This window comes from Megascapheus bottae, chromosome 25 (genome assembly GCF_031878675.1).
Source record: "Megascapheus bottae isolate mThoBot1 chromosome 25, mThoBot2.hap1, whole genome shotgun sequence".
Lineage (NCBI taxonomy): Eukaryota > Metazoa > Chordata > Mammalia > Rodentia > Geomyidae > Megascapheus > Megascapheus bottae.
The window spans coordinates 5,779,824-5,796,671 of NC_143533.1; the positions used below are offsets into that span (position 1 = coordinate 5,779,824).

At 45.4% G+C, this 16,848-nt stretch overlaps 1 protein-coding gene across 2 annotated transcripts in view; it reads right to left on the reverse strand.

Moving 5' to 3' along the window:
- Vps35l (VPS35 endosomal protein sorting factor like) overlaps positions 1-16,848 on the reverse strand; it is a 46,768-nt gene that overhangs the window by 8,058 nt on the left and 21,862 nt on the right. For both annotated transcript variants that reach the window (XM_090358095.1, XM_090358094.1), the window contains exons 15-26: positions 14,526-14,572; positions 13,745-13,856; positions 13,259-13,375; positions 10,835-10,888; positions 10,220-10,300; positions 8,602-8,664; positions 7,622-7,707; positions 6,200-6,280; positions 4,717-4,780; positions 2,910-3,008; positions 1,456-1,533; positions 368-482 (exon numbers count right to left, since the gene is read on the reverse strand). In XM_090358095.1, the coding sequence (XP_090214221.1) occupies positions 368-482; positions 1,456-1,533; positions 2,910-3,008; positions 4,717-4,780; positions 6,200-6,280; positions 7,622-7,707; positions 8,602-8,664; positions 10,220-10,300; positions 10,835-10,888; positions 13,259-13,375; positions 13,745-13,856; positions 14,526-14,572 (997 nt within the window). The remainder of the gene's footprint in view (positions 1-367; positions 483-1,455; positions 1,534-2,909; positions 3,009-4,716; positions 4,781-6,199; positions 6,281-7,621; positions 7,708-8,601; positions 8,665-10,219; positions 10,301-10,834; positions 10,889-13,258; positions 13,376-13,744; positions 13,857-14,525; positions 14,573-16,848) is intronic.

Genomic DNA, 16,848 nt, shown 5'->3' on the forward strand with positions numbered 1-16,848 from the left:
TGTCCCGGAGTGTGGTTTTTACTCAAGGCTAAAGCTCTACTACTTGTGCCATGGCTCCAGTTCGAGACTTTTTGGTTACGTGTTTTCTGCCTTGGCTGGCTTTGAACTTTGACCCTCAGATCTCAGTCTCTTGAGTAGCTAGGATTATAAGAGTAAGCCACCACCAACCAGCCATATCTGGCTTCTTTCCTCCCTGAAGACTCTCTCCTCCCTCTTTTCAAAATAACCTCTCTGTATACACACACACACACACACACACACACACACACACACACACACACACACACACACATGTGCACGCGCAGGCACACACACAACAGCTTAGTCTTCTTTCCTCAGCACTTGGCACTGAGAACCATGGGCTTACCTTGGGAAAGGCACTGGTTGGCCAAGGCGACCTGACCAGAATGCAGGTAGAGGTTGAGGCGAGTGAAGATGCCGCCCAGGGAGGGGATGGTGATGAAGCAGTAGGCCACGCAGGCCTGGGAAGGAGGAGGGATGTGGTCAGCAATGTCACAGAGTTGCTCAGTATTTCTGTGTTCACCCCACACATGCTTCTATCCTGCCTGTCATGTATCCAATAATCTTTGGGAAGGTGGGTAGGGGAGTGCAGAACAGGCAAAGTCATTCTTCACCCATCACTGCAGGACAACACCTCAGATGCATTCCCTTACAGAAATAGAAACATATTAAGACAAATGGGAGAGCTGGATACAGTGGCACATGCCTATAATACCAGCTAGGTAGGAGGCAGAGGTAAGAGCACAGAAGTTCCAAGTCAGCCCTGGGTAAAAAAGTAAGACCATACCTAAAAAAATTCAAAGGGAAAAAAGGCTAGAAGCATGGCTCAAGTGGTAGAAAGCCAGCTTCCTGTGAGGCTATTAGTTCAAACCCCAATACCACCAAAATAAAAAGTTAGACTGAAATGGCATATGAAAATACAAATTCACCTCTCAAGTACCTCCTAAAAACCACATCTCAGTTATCTGAAATGCTGCTTGAAACCAGAAGTGTTTCGAATTTTGGATATTGGAATATTTGCATATACATAAAGAGATATTTTAGAATGGGACCCCAGTTTAAACACAAAATACACTATTCTTAATAATTCTGAACAGGAAACCAAGTTCCACAGTGTAGAATTTTCCATTTGTGGTATAAGGCTGTTGCATACAAAGTCAGATTTTGGACTGGATCTGGGAACTGGAGATGCTCCAGTTGTATGAAAATTTAGGCTCCTTTGATCATTTCTTTTTTGTTTCTTTCTCTTTTTTTTGAAAACAACATAAAAACTGATCTAACCTTAGATAACTAGGGAAATTTTAAACTGAAAAACCAGGACAAAGCCATAAAGCACCCTAATGCTGACATATACTTATCCTCCTCTGGAAACAGCAAGTTAGCAGTCTGCAAACAAGCCACCCACCACAGGGCATCCTTATCTTTTGCACGCACCCGGACAAAGGCAGCCGTCTTTCTGGAATGGTTTCCCCTCATTACTTTCCTTGTTTCCATTGCCAAGCGGTTCACACTCTGATTTGTTAGGAAATAAAACAAACAGTCATGAAATGAGGGCTGGTCACAGAGCGGGCAGGATACGAAGCACATGTGAACAACCAAACAAGGCTGGTTAGCAGCAGACCTTGAAAATACCAAAGGGGCAGCAGCCACACAAGATCTTGTCTTGAACACACACGTGCCAGAGGGTAGAACAAAAAACAGCCCCTCGGTGAGCTGGGCCACACATCAGCAGTACAAATAACTGGTCTCTGGTTTGATGAATAGCCAGGGTTCACTGAAGGCACTTCCAGAAACCCAACATTCTAAGCCTAAGAGAATACAAGTTAGCCAGGTCATTTTAGCTATGTTTAGTGGCTCATTTGATTCTTTTTGCCCTCCAGCTCAGTACTTGTTACCTACCCCCATTTTACAGACAACCTCTACATTTAAGTAGAGACAGCTCACACCCCCATACCCTGGCCTCACTCTGTCCCTTTCTGCTGCACTATGGAGCTGCAGAACAGGGTTCATGCACAAACTGAACTGTGCAAAGGCAATGAATGAGGAACAGAAATAAGCCAGCACGGTGTGATCTGCTCCCAAGGCTGGGCAATGATACAGTGCCCACCAAGTATATGGACTTACTTAGCAAGTAATTAGGCTTAAGAATGGATTAAGTTGGGGGTGCTGGTGGCTCACAATTATAATCCTAGCTACTAAGAAGGCTGATAGATTAGAGGATCATGGTTCAAAACCAGCCCAGGCATGAAAGTCCATGACTTTAATCCATAATTTACTACCAGAAAACCAGAAGTAAAGCTGTGGCTCAAAATAGTAGAGTGCTAGCCTGAGTAAAAGAGTTCATGGACAGGGCCCACACCCTGAGTTCAAGCCCCATGACCAACAATAAAACTGCCATAAATGGAGCTGTGGCTTAAGTGGTAAAGAGCCAGCTTTGAGTGGAAAAAGCTAAGGGACAGTGCCCAGGCCCCAATACGAGCACAAGAAAATTAAAAAAAAAAAAAAAAAAAAGGATAAAAAGGTTTTCTTTTAGTTGATGTATATTACTTTTTCTAACAGCTACCAAGCTATTAGGCCAGGAACACTAAAGCATTCTGAACCTAACATTCATAACAGAACTGTTACCAATCCTTTTGGCATCAAGGCCACCTAGTGAGGGAAAAGCCCACTGAACTCCAGGCTCCTCTTCCTCTAAGTATTCAGTGTAAGGTGCTTACTTCTTTGGCATGCAAAAAGAAAAAAAATGCCAAGTCAGATGTCATTAACCTGTAGGAAACTAGCCCTGGGAAATGAGAGTGAGCTGAGGCAGCAGATGCAAGACAACCACTGGTGGGGTCGGGTAGGCAGGCAAACAGAGACAAAGTGTTAATGGAGAATGAAAACCTTACGTGGATCAAGTGTACAAGAACGGGCTCCAGATTACAAAACATTGATCTGGACTCGACGTAGAAACTTAGCTGCTGTTCAAAATCACGGCCAAAGGAAACCTAGGATCAAGAAGAATGGTGTCATTAGCAAGACCATTAACACACACACACACACCTCTACATACACAGGCAGTATGCACTTCACCCCGTGTCAGTAAGGATCCGCCCTATGAGACTAACAGAAGCTCATACATGAATGGAGCGTCCAGGTTTAGACTGCTTCCCTTGGAGCCATTGCTCAGAGTTCCCCTAACTTCTGTCTCCTAATGGGGACCCAATCTGGGCAGCTCAGTACTAGCTGTTGGAGCTATAGATGCTGATGAAGGTTTCTCTGCTATAAAAGTCCCCCTCTCCTCTTTCCATCCATCCTTTGCCTGACAGGATGACAAAAAAAACAAAAACAAAAACAAAATCCCTCCCACTCTTGCTATCTTTTCCCAAAGGCTCTCTGACTTCCTCCAGTCAAGAAGCAGAGTCCCTCCCCCTGCCTCTATCCAAGCTATTCCTATGCCTTGTTTCCACCAAAAGCATGGAGTTGAATGCAGTGGAGCTTCATTCATTTTCTTTCCTCTCCTTTCTTTCCTTTGGTTGACCATGGGGCTTGAACTCAGGGCCTGGGTGCTGCCCCTGCACTTTTTCACTCAAGGCTAGCACTCTACCACTTCAAGCCAGAGCTCCATTTCTAGTTTTCTGATGGTTAATTAGAGATCAGAGTCTCATGGACTTTTTTCTGCCTGGGCTGGCTTCAAACTGTGATCCTCAAATCTCAGCCTGCTGGGTATTCTCCTTGTTTTTTGTTTTAAACTATTTATAAGCAAATAAACAGTCTTGCCACGTAGCCCAGGCTGGTCTCAAACTTGCCATTCTGTCTGACCCTTCCACCAGGTACTGGGATTACAGCCATGAATCACCCCACCTAATTCACTGGGTAATTACTAAGCTTTGGCCTTCAAAGACCTTGCAGCTAAGGCCTGTGCCCTCAGGAAAGCCAACACATGGTCAAGACTGCACAACTGAGAGACCACTCAATGATGAGAGAAGAGGGGGAGGAAGCCACAGGAAGAAAAGAGATGGCCAACACATAACCAGCACTCGGCCTAGGAAGTGAGCAAGGTCGTCTCTGTCCCAGCACAATCCTTACCATGTGAGCTGACATTGCTGTAGCCACCTGGTTGCCCAGCCAACTTGCTGGACCCAAAGCCAGCAATCTCGGGGGGGAGTGAAACGGACAGAGAGCTGGACACCCAAGTCTGCTGTCACAGATGGTCACCAGACACCACAGACTCCTCTCTCCACTTGTCCCTTTGGTCTAGACCACCAGCAATACATGCCTCTTGGCTAATCAGTGTGTTGGGGTCTCAACCCAAATTAATACAAAGAAACTCAACTCTAGGATTTTGCTGGACTACAGAGCTGCGGGTGGAAATCCAGACCCTGGTAAAGGAGATGGAGAGAGGCCAGCAAGCAGGGCAGAGCAGGGAGCTGGAGGCAAAGACAATACAACAGAGGGTCTTGGTGACAGGGGCAGGCCCCAAGTTTAGCTGCTCCTCCCAAGGTTCCATGCACACTACTTTCCACTCTGGTGAAAGCCCCTTTTGTATCTCTCCTGAAGACAGCTTGTCTTGGCTTTCTCTGATCCCATGGGAGACCTAGCTAATGGAAGATGTTTTCTAATTTCATCTTATCTCAGTGAAAATGAGCCACAGTGGGAGACACGTAAACAATGACATCACATCTCCAGGCATACTACATCTTCCCCTGAACTTACCATTTTTATAAATCCATTAATCAGATGGGCCAGCATTCTCTTCTCGTCTTCAAGAGTAAGCGCGCTAGAATCAATAATGGTGCATAATTAACACGGAGGCAACACTCAAGTATTTCTGAAGAGAAAAACCCAAGAGGCAAACAGTTTAACTGGTTAACAGTAAGTCTGTGCTGTCTAGATTTCAAAAACTTCCCAACAGGCTTGGCATTTGGATAAAAAAAAAAAGATGTAGTCAAAAGCTAGGCAAGGAACACAAACAGTTTAACTGGTAACAGTAAGTCTGTGTTGTCTAGATTTCAAAAGCTTCCCAACAGGCCTAGCATTTGGATAAAAAAAAAAAAATGTAGTCAAAAGCTAAGCAAGGTTCTATCACACTTGTATTCCTACCTACTCAGGAGGCTGAGATCTGAGGATCATGGTTCAAAGCCAGCCCCCGCATAAAAGTCTGTGAGATTCTCATCTCCAAGTAACTACCAGAAAACAGGAAGTAGTGCTGTGACTCAAAGGGTAGCGTGGTAGCCTTGAACTGAAGAGCTCAGGAACAACACCCAGGCCCAGAGTTCAAGCCCCACAACTGGGGAAAAAAAATGATGTAGTCAAAATGAGAAAAAAAATTATGTCGGCTTTTCACCCACAAAAATGCCATTCTTAAGTGGGGCTTACTAATAGAAGGGAAGGTAATTTTCTCAGTAGCAAAGCCTAATGAGAAATCCTGCATTTTGGATAAATGTTGATATTATTTTCAGAACAAATCTTGCTGGGCTCTAGGGTGTGGGGGTGTGAGCTGTCACAGCTAGAAGTCATCTTAGTACAACTATACTTAAATGTAGAGACTGTAAAATGGGTATAGGTAACAAGTACTGAGCTGGACGGCTAAAAGAATCAAATGAGCCACTAAACATAGCTAAAAATGACATGGCTAACTTATATTCTCTTAAGCTTAGAATGTTGGGTTTCTGGAAACCAAACTAACCACATATAAGCAAAAATTATCTTAAATATAGCTGAATGGAAAAAATGTATTGTTAAACAACAACCAAAGAGAAAAAACATACCAGAACTACAAAGTGGTGATAACTATGCCTCCAACTGAAAGGTAAGGCCATGGTAGACGTGCACCCATGTACCCTCCCAGAGCCCTGGAGTGGGACGTGCCAGCAACTTCATCTGGATTTTCATGGTGTGCCTAATAATGAGGCCCAATGAAAAGGCTGCCTTGCTGGACGAGTGCGTTTGTTATTACCCTGTCTCTTGCTCCTAGTCTCCTGAATAAAACCAGCCTCGTTCTCCAGCCGAAATCCCTTACTGGCACATTTGCCACCTCATTTCCTCAGGAACGATGCCCTCAGAGCCCTGATTCCCCAGGCTGCGAAGTCCTCGTTAGGGTGTCTTAATGGTCAAGAAAACCAATCAGGGGTAGCTTCCAGCAGTTCCTTAAGACACCCCAAAGTGATTCTGAACCCTCAGCAGAAGCGTAGCTTACTTCACTGAGTCGTGCATGGTCTTGCAAATGTGCAACAGGGCATTCAGGATAACGGGGTCCTTGGTGGGTTCCTGCTGATGCCTGGGAGACAGAAGAGAGATGAGCAAGTGAGTTAGAAGCTGCACAGCAGCAGGCTACGTGGCTCAGTTCACCAGTAATCACTGTAAGTCTGGGTTTCCTCTTCAGTCTTCTTTAAGAACAAGCTGCTCTCCTATACACATGACAGTGCCCCTTAGCTGCAAACCAGGACAGCACACCTACATGGGCTAGGCCTGGCCGAGGGCAAACTTGCTTCAATGCTGCAGGTCTAAGGTACCTACCACCTGGCTTGGAATGCGCTATGCGCCAGGCAAACAGTAACATGCCCTTCCCAGTAATAAGAAACGGCCAACTCCCACAACAGCTCCACCTGAGTTAAGTAGGGGCACGTGTTCTAGGCATATGAATGATAGTACTAGTTACGCCTGGCCCAGGAGCCATGTGAAGCCTGCAGAAGGCCTGGTACGTGACAGAAGGGACACATATGCATCCCATGTGCTTCTTGTCAGCTGCCCTAGGCTGTCTGCCTGTATTGATCATTTTGCATGGCTCGAGAATGATGTTATATAAATATCCAAATGGCCCTTGGCAGAAAAAAGGCTCCCCACCCGACAGAAAGATAAGAAAAGCTTACAACACAGTGGAGCAAGATCAAACCCCATTTTCAAGATAAATCAATTTTCATTTTGTAAACGTTATTCTGTCTTAAATAGAACCCATATGAAATCACAGATTAACTGGCTATACAATAATGTCCAATATAAAAAAAATTCAGTATGCAATTAAAAAAAAGGTTTCCCGCTGGTCTACATACTGTCAGTAACCCTTTGCTTTCTGTCAATTTCTCTTATTATCCATCCTCTTGCTTCATTTTCTTTCTTTCCTTTTTTTGCCAGTCCTGGGGCTTGAACTCAGTCCTGGGCACTGTCCTTGGACACTTTTTGCTCAAGGCTAGCGCCCTGTCACTTGAGCCACAGCATCACTTCCAGCTTTTTCTGAGTATGTGGTACTGAGAAATTGAATCCAAGGCTTTGTGCATGCTAGTGAGTATTCTACCACCTGGCTATGGCTCCAGGCCCCCATTTTCTTTGTCTTACACATGGCACCACTTGAATCCTGTTTTTATCTTTCCATTTGGTCTCATTATTGGAAGGCAAAGTTGTTTTAAATAACTCTGTAGGGCTGATAGCAGACTTCTTATCACAATACCCACTTTCCACTTTGTTGGTTTATTTACTGCTAGAACTGGGACTTGAACTCAGGACTTTTCCCCAGAAGCTGAGATTACTGCCTTGAGCTACCAGTGCCTGGCTCCTCATAGTGTTTTAGGTAGGAGATGTGCACACAGTATGATTTCTCCGCACCTTTCGCAGGGACACTCACTTGATAAAGGCTTCCATGATGGACTTGCAGACCTCCACCCGCACACTCTCTTTCTGGAACATGTCCAGAAATGGCAGAAACTTTTCCTAGAAATAAAGAAACCAGCACATGTGTCATTGGCACGAAAAAAGAGAGAGAAATAAAGAGAGGGAGAGAATAGAGAGGGAGGGAGGGAACCTGCAGAAGTGTTCAGAACTCCCTTGGGTGCTTAAACTATTGCAGGTTGGGCTTCCTTTACCTGAAACTCTCACTCTAAAATGCCTTAAAGTCTAGAACTTTGTTGGCATCAACATGATGTCAGGAGTGAAAAATTTCACACCACAAAACTTGGCTTTAGACACAAGATTATTAAGATACTGTACCCAAGTGCTCCTGGCCACATACAGGTGAAGCAGTAATGAATGTTGTTTACACCTAGGTCAGCCTGTGTGTAATGAGACATCTCGTTACAAAAATGCAGTCATTGTAAAATCCACAGAGCCTGAGCACTGAAGTATCTGTGGCCCCTGGGTTCTAGAAAGGACCACATGCTGTATACTATGTGAAAAGAAAACTGGTATGCATGGGAACTGGCGAGGCAGACGCCCAGTTCAGTCTCAGGACTGGAAAGCTATGTGCCCAGTAGGTGCCCACATCTCACTGCTATGTGACCAACAAGCACCAGCTCCACTTTTGGCTATTTTTGCTGGGTTAATTGGAGGTAAGAATCTTCTGCATCTGTCTGCCCGGGCTGGCTCTGAGCTGTGATCCTCGGGTCTCTAACTCCTGAGTAGCTAGGATTGCAGACCTGCCAACAGTGCCCAGAAAGTGAAGAAAGCAGTTTCTCCTTCTGGTTTATTCATGTTTATTTTTCCGTTATGCTGTTTAGGCTGCTAGGATAGAGTTTAGTTTATTTGTTGACCTAAATGCTATACTATAAGAACTGATGAGTATTTCTGAGAAACAATAGAGACTTACAAAAACAGCCAAGGGTCACTTACCACAGAGAACAGAACTGAGAAGTCATGGAAGTGGGCAATAACTTTCTTGATTATTGACTGAAGCTATAAAACAAAGCAGAAAACACCCTTTAATAAAACTAGGTAGATTTAAACTAGACAGCCCTCTTTCACAATGATAATTCCATCATCGGCGTGGAGTACTCTAAGGAGAAGCAGCACTAGCCAGGCTCTGTCTTGCCTTCCCCACATGTCCAGAGGTAACCACACAGGGAAGCTGTGGGCAGTACCTGGGCCAGGTAAATGGATGGTCTACTCCTGCCTTTAGAAGGCTCTCTACTGGCTGACTGCAGCCATTGCTGCTGTTCAGGGCAGGGACACTATACAGAGCTCACCACCCACAACCACCTCACCATACTGCTGGTGTACCAGAAATGGGAATGGGTGGGGCTGGGGCATCGGTCAGCTGACCCCAACGCTAGCCCCTCACAGCCCTGGGGTTTCTTCACTACTTCAGAGGGAAGGATCTGCAGGGAGACTACTAGTGGGGTCAAAGCTAGGATTTCTCCTTTGGTATTTCATTATGAAAATACCCAAATGGAAGGTACCACATAAGCCACCCCCATCTCTTCACCACAGAGTTCTACCAAAGGTGCCACGGTGGTTACAGGTGCTAAGTGGTGATCCACCACCCCATCCATTTCTTTCTTTTTTTTTTTCCTTTTTCTTTTTTGCCAGTCTTGGGGCACTGTCTCTGAGCTTCTTTTGCTCCAGGCTAACACTGTGTCACTGAGTCTCAGCACCACTTCTGGCTTTTCTGAGTACTCTATTGGAGAAAGAGTCTCATGAACAAGACTTTCCTGCCCAAGCTGACTTTGAACTGTGATCTTTAGATTTCAGCTTCCTGGCCAGCTAGGATTACAGGCGTAACTCACTGGCACCAGGCTCATATTCATTTCTTAAACTTTTGTTTTCAAGTAATTTCAAACCTACAAAGATGCTGGAGCTGTATGTTCTTTACCCAAATCTATAAATTTTAGATGGTTCTGCTAAATGTGCTTTAGATGAAGGTACCACAGGGGTTTCGGGGTTAAAGGCGTGGTCCCAGGGCAGCGCTCCTTCTAGAAGCAGGGCAGAACAGGAGGCATTAAGTTACCGGACAGGGCAGGATGTTAATCTTCCCGGTTCTTTACAAGCAAAGGTGTGGCACGATGGACAGGACACTCACTGTCAAATAGTTCAAGTAACACTGCACACATGTAACTGCATGTGTTCACATTCACACACACACATTTATACATGAACGAGTAATGTCAATGTGCAAAATGTTGGCAAACGGTGAACCTGGGTCAAGCATAATAGGAATTCTCTGAGCTCCTTTTCCATTTTCCTCTAAGTCTAAATCATTTCCAAATTACGTTCATTTAACTGAAAGGCACAGGCACCTAGTGGGTGACATCTGCCACGTGTCACACATTGTGTGAGGGGAGGCAACAGAAAAGAGGTGCAAGGTCAGGTAACTAGGAGCCCATGGTGAGGCAAGAAGGTAGAGAGGAGCTAGGGCTCAAACCCAGGGCAGTCTGGCCTTGTGTTTCGCCCCACTCCACTCCCCACGACAGAGCCCCCACCACACTGCAGGTGACACCACACGAGCTCTAACCTGGGGGTAGGAGTCCTCGAATGCTCGGTCTGGGGTCATATGCTTGATGACGTCAGCCAACACCGTGTTTACCTCGCGTTTCTACATGGAAACAACAAACCACTCCTGTTTCACACACTAACAGCAATCACCCCTTCCCGTGCTCTCAACCAGTAAACTACAATTTTCAATGCTGATTAAACACCTGCTAACAGGATCTAAACCCACTTCTACCTGCTTCTAAAGTCTCTACTCTTTGATGATCTTGTGGTTCCCAAAGTGTGGTTGTACTCTGTGCCTTGGGAAGGAAGTATCTTTGCATAGGGGGAAAAAAAAACCATCACACAAATCTAGTCTGCTTGCTAAATGCTTTTTATGGTTGGATGGAAATTCACGATGCACTTCAGATTCTCAGCACTGAAGGAGCCTGAGATCTACAGGGTCAATGGTGAAAAACTGCTTAACTTCCTATCATACAGGGTTTCCCAAGCTGACATGTCCCATGTCCATCATACAGAAGGAACATTTACAAGTTATGGGATATTCTCATAGTTTATCATGGCAAAACACCTAGACTTGTCTGCTATTTAGAAACATGAAGAAATGTAATTAAAAAACCATCCCAGCCATACACACCGTGAAATGCTTACAGGTGTATTCCACCCACACTTCAGCACAGTTAATGTAGTCCTGCAATGAAAACATCAAGATATCTTTACAGGTGCGGGGGAGGGAAAAGGGGACCAAGACATGAGAAAGGGTATCAATGTATGGGAATTAATACAGATTCTATCTGGTGAATATAACGTAACCCTTCTATTAATTACAATAAAAATAGATGAATAAAAAGATATCTTTACAGGAAGGACAATGCGGTTTAGGCTTGTGACAAAAGTTTGCTATAAACAAACGCATTCCAGAGAGTTCTGCCCCAATACAGAGTGGTACAGAATGTTAACAGGAGAAGCAAATCAGCCTGCTCTTCCATACTCCTTGAGCCAGGATGTGAACCTAAATAGCTCCGTACACACAGTGGAGAAGCCCTGTCATGCCTCAGCCATGAAACAAGGCTGTTAAACATTCAAAGCTACTTAAACATGTTTTCTAGCCAGCAAGCAGTGGTTCATGTTTGTAGCTACTCAGGAGGCTGAGATCCGACCAGCCTAGGTAGATAACATCTGTGAGACTCTATCTCCAACAACCAGTAAAAAGTAGAGCTGTAGCTATGTAGCTGTAGAGTGCTAGCCTTGAATAAAAAAAACTCAGGGACATACCCCAGATCCTGAGTTCAAGCCCTAGGATAGGCACACACCTAAAAACCATTTAATGAAGAAGGCAGAAAGAAAAAGAAATCTACCAAGCAAGAGGCCCTGGCACAAAAAAGAAAAAAAGGAAAAAAAAAGTGTTTTCTGTAGATTTAGAGAAAGATAAAGCTTGCTGTCTTCAGAAAAAATAAAGTATTTGTTCTGCATGGGTGACGTATGTATGCAGTATTATAAAAAGCCTAAGCAAACAGTGACGCGTATCATTGATGGTGAACCAGACTGCCTGGGCTAGAAACACGGAGGAGGCAGAGCAGTCACGAGGCACACAGCTGCAAGGCCTCCACTCTTTTACCGGGAGGCAAAGAGGAGAGCAGCTATGGCAGTTACCCACTGCAACCAAGCTCTGAAGATGTTAAAGAGACGATTCCAGACATATTATGGTATCCTAACTTGGCTGTTGTTACTCTCTCGCTTGACCTAAGGTGTAAATGAAGGGATACAGGAGCTGGAAGCGCAGTACAAATGGGATCTGTGTGACTGGAAGCACCCCTGAGGGTGCACAGAAGGGGACAACTGTATTTCTCTGGTACAGGAAGAACAAGATCACCCCTAGGTCTGACCCAATGGGAGGCAGATAGGCAGAAGGGTGAGGGCGCACCGATGCAGGCTGCTCTCAACATGAGCGCAGGCACCCCCATGAGTCCTGGACCCAAGGAGGTATGTAGACAAAAAGCTGCGCCCAGCACAGTGCCTGCATGTCACAGCATGATGACACTGCACTCAATGACATACACATTCCTCATGTCTGCTGCTTTGCTTAGGGAACCTAAGTGAGAACCCTCTGAGTCGTGTGAATTAGCAGCACCTCATGCTAGAGCACAGCCCCTGACCTTCTACAGGGGCCTTTGGGCCCTGCAGATGAACAGAGCTGACAGCTGCCATCTAATGGCCACTTCCTAAGTGACACCTTGGTGAACTATTTTGTAAGGAAGCTCCCTAGTTTTCTACACTGTCATTGTCTTTGCAGTGATGGCAAGTGCAGGGCTATGTGCTTGTTTAGTCTTCTGTAGTTACTTGCTGCTGGTAGGGGATGACAGGGCCCAGCAGTGAACTCTGTCCAGCTGTTCCTGTGGCCCTGGATGCAGCCGTTGCTGGCCTGTAGCCTGAGAGGATAGTTAGCCAGGAAGCCAAACCTGCAATCTGACACACAGCTCCTATATGCTGAGCAATAACTGACATTATCAGCTCTCTGTCACCCCGAATTCCCACACTTGGACAGTGGAGACAAGACTATAGTGGCCCAATTCAAGGGCTAGAATTTCTGTATGCTTATTATTGCCTCAACTGCTGTCTTCAGCTTAGGAATTTCCTATAAGATCCATGTTTCCTGTCTAGCCAGGCACAAAATAGTTTCACCAGCCTTAGGCAGCCATTGGCTATACATTTCCCAGCCCTAGAGGGTCACAGTATTTGTCATTTTACCTTCTTGTGTACCTTGAACCCAAAGAATGAGATAAAGATTACCACTGCATGTTTACAAATAATAAACATTTTGTAATCTGATGTACAAAAGGGTGCTTGGTTTGTTGAACAAGGTTCTTAAGCGTTCATAGCTTGAACATACTTCTTTCTAGATTACTTCAGTCTATAGTTGACCACTAAAGATTTCTTTTTACAAAAAACTGAGAATATGACAAACTAGAAGATCACTTAAAGGAAAAACAAAACTAAGTATGCATGGAGTACCTTGACAAAAAGCAGCTCCCCTAAGGTGTAAGCGGCCACTCTCACTCACCTGCGGATTCTTCAATTTAGTAATGACCTTCCAGGCTTCATTGAGAATCTGGAGTCGATCACTCTCAGGTGGATCCGCCAAGGCCAAGTTCAACCCCAATGAGCGAAAAAGGAGATGCTAAGAAAACACCAAACCTTTATGTTACCAAAGAGTTTGACTCAAACTAACAGAGGTTTTAAAAAGGGTGTAACATTTCATGTGCCTAGGGAACTTCTCCAAATACTTCCTTGGGAAGTCCTACTTCAGACATACTGGAGCTATACTCCACAGCTAAAATACAAAACTGACTCTAGAGTAGAGGCACAGCCCAGTGGTAGAGCACTTGCTTATCATGCAAAAGCCGGGGGATAAAAGTATTGGATTAGGCCAGGCATTGCTGGCTCATGCCTGCCATCTTAACTACTTCGGAGACTGAGATCTGAGGACTTAGGTTCTAGGCCTGCCCAGGCATGCTGTCAGCCCTGCGGTGCTGGGTGAGGAGCCAACCTTGGGGAAACCAGACTCGTCGCACTCTTTAATCATGCCAATGAAGTCCAGAGATCTGGCGGCGATGAACTCGGCACGGAAGGCTGACATCACGGAGTTCAGCAGCAAGGCACTGGAAGACAGGGACATCCCCGTCAGCCCACTTTCCCCCAAGGATAATGTACTGTCACCTGAGGATGACAGACAGCTCTGGAGTGGCCAAGGTTTAAAAGAAGGAGAAAATAAATAAAGGATTAGTAGACTGAATCAAATCTCCAGAGACTACTATGGTGTTTTATGCATATCAGAATTTGATAAATGTTGAACTAACTGAATAGATGGATTGGATACAGAGACAGTTAAATCAGCAAGCAATCCAATCCATTTAAACAGCAGAGTCCTAAATACGCTGATGGACTAATAAAACCAAACATTAGCAATATTGATCCCTGCCATAAATATCCACCCAGAGTGATTCTTAAGTTCAGGCACGTGGGACCCTGGGAAAAACATTCCCTGTTCACAGCTATGTTCACATCTGCTACCAAAAGAAGAGCAGAGGGTCCCTGTGGCCGGAGGAGGATGAGGTTCATAGGGAAAGAACTGTAATTACCACCCCAACTTACAGACAGGGAGACTGAGGCATGGAGAGGTCAAGCAAGTGGCCCAAGGCCCCAGTGCTAAGGCAGAATGGAGCTGGGATCTGAGCCAGATTTCAGCCCTAACCCTCTGGACCGCACTATTGACCTGTGCATTCACACGCATGCTGTCAACCAGGCTGTGTGAATCGCTAAGTACTCACTTGTTTCCTAACTTCTTACATCTCTCCATCATCTCAGTCAGCAGAGCCTAGAAAGTTTAACAGGAAAAGCGTCAGCTTGGATCGAAAGGGAGATCTAAACCGTCCTAAGGGATTTCCAAAGTGCTGCACTCATACTGCGCATGTACACAGTGGGCAGTGAGTGCAGGAGCAGTGGGAAGGGAAAGGCAGCTACTTACCTTCAGAAAAACGCTTAATTGGTAATAATAATAAAAAAAATCAATGTATGAAGTGGCCTTTAGGACAGTGGTTTGGGGAAGGTTTTGAAAAGTACAGCCAAGGTCAAGCCTAAGACAGGGCTAGCACACTAGTGCACAGACCCTCAGTTTAATGGACCTTGCCCCCATTCACATCACAGACCCAAGGAGGCCCAGACAGGTCAGGCCCATGGAATACACTGGCTAACCACTTCCTGAGCTGGTGTTTGAACCTGACCTTGGTACAAACCAATCCTCCCTCCCTGGCTCTCTCATTCCCGGTGCTGCTCGAGTGACTCAGATGACAGCCAACCAGGGCCTCATTCCTGTTTTCTAATGTGAGATCAACTCCAGATTGCTAGAAAATGTGTACTTGTGCTTTTATAAAATAACTCTCCAATCACTGCCTGCAAATTCTGCTTCAAGAAAGAGAATAAAATGATATGCGTATCGTATTTTCCTTCTTTCTCCTCCTTATTTTCCTAAGTGAAGCAGAAACAATAAAAGAGCAGGCTAAATCAGAAATGCATCTTGAGAGCTAACTCATATCTTTTCTCCAGTCCAAATATGATCCAATCTCAGGAAATAAAATAGTTTAATGTGAATAAAGAGAAATTCTATTTCCCCAGCACTGAAAGAAAGTTTCCATTGCTTTCCCTTGGTTTCTCCTTTGTGACTCAGAAGAGAAATTTAACAGAACATAGTCGCCTGATCCTGTCTTACAATGTCTAAGCCCTTGGATAACAGGCCCATGAGTCACTTTGCTAGAGCTGGCCTTGAATTCAATGCCTTCCTGCTTCTACCTTCTATAAACTAAACAAATTACATGTATGTACCACTATACGAGGCAGTGAGTTGCAGTTTCAACTGACAGAGAGAGGTGGGGGTAGGGAGAAAGAGAGACCAGTCCTGGGGCTTGAACTGAGGGTCTGAGCACTGTCCCTGAACTTTTTTTTTTTTTTTTTTTGTCAGCCCTGGGGCTTGAACTCAATGACTTAGCATTATCCTTGAGCTTCTCGGGGCTAGAGCTCTACCACTTGAGCCCCAGCACCACTTCCAGCTTCTTCTGTGTATGTGGTACCGAAGAATTAAACCCAGGGCTTCATGCACAATAGGCAAGCACTCTAACACAAGGGCACATTCCTGGCCTTCCTGAACTTTTTTGCTCAAGGACTCTACAACTTGAGCTCCACTTCTAGCTTTATGTGGCTAACTGGACATAAAAATCGAATGGACTTTTCTACCCCAGCTGGATTTTAAATTCGATGATCAAATCTCCTGAGTAGCCAGTATTACAGTCATGAGCCACCAGTGCCTGGCTCAATTTAGAACTTTATATATCAGAAGCTCACCTCTAAAGGAAGTCTCCTTTTCCCTTCCTCACAGGTCTGCCCTGGATATCACCAAGTGTTGCAGCTACACTTTACGATCCCCGCTGTGGAGACCCGGCCTCTCAAGCCCTAGTCCCCATCACCAAAAGCTTCAGTGCTAGCTACTCCCTGCAACTTCATCACCGCCCTCCATGCTGCTGTTGGTGGGTCTGTAGTCGCAAGGCACTCAGAGGCCCTCTTTCAGGGCCCCAGAACCAGCACTCATTGTTACTCAGGTGACCCAGTTTTTTGGCTGTTCAGTCCAGTGCAAGTATGGTTTCCCAGCGCTATGCTCCCCAGCAGGTGCTATTCTCAGCTTCAGCTGTCCGCTGGGGCCTGATGCTCAGAATAGAAGGAAGAGGCCTGGGTGCCTGCTGGTTCTCATCTGATTCTGCTTTTCACTCAAGTGAGAAGGAAAAAGGGTACTCTCCTCTTCAATTCCCTAATCCCGATTCTGTGAATAAGTCCCTTGGAGGAAGGTGAAGGCAGCACTCAAGTTCACCATCTCGCTTCCCAGGAGGTGAGGACAGTGTGTGGCCGAGACCACACTAAAGACCAAATAAGCCTTCAAACAATGCTTACTGGCCTCAGAGTTGGAGCCCATGAGTTTATGTCCAGTCACTACTTCCCAGCTTCCTATAGCATTCAGACCTCTCAGGACAGCCACCTCCCAAAGCCACTAAACAAGACAATCGATGCAAAGCACAGAACCAGGTCCCTGCTACCTCAGTGGCTGTG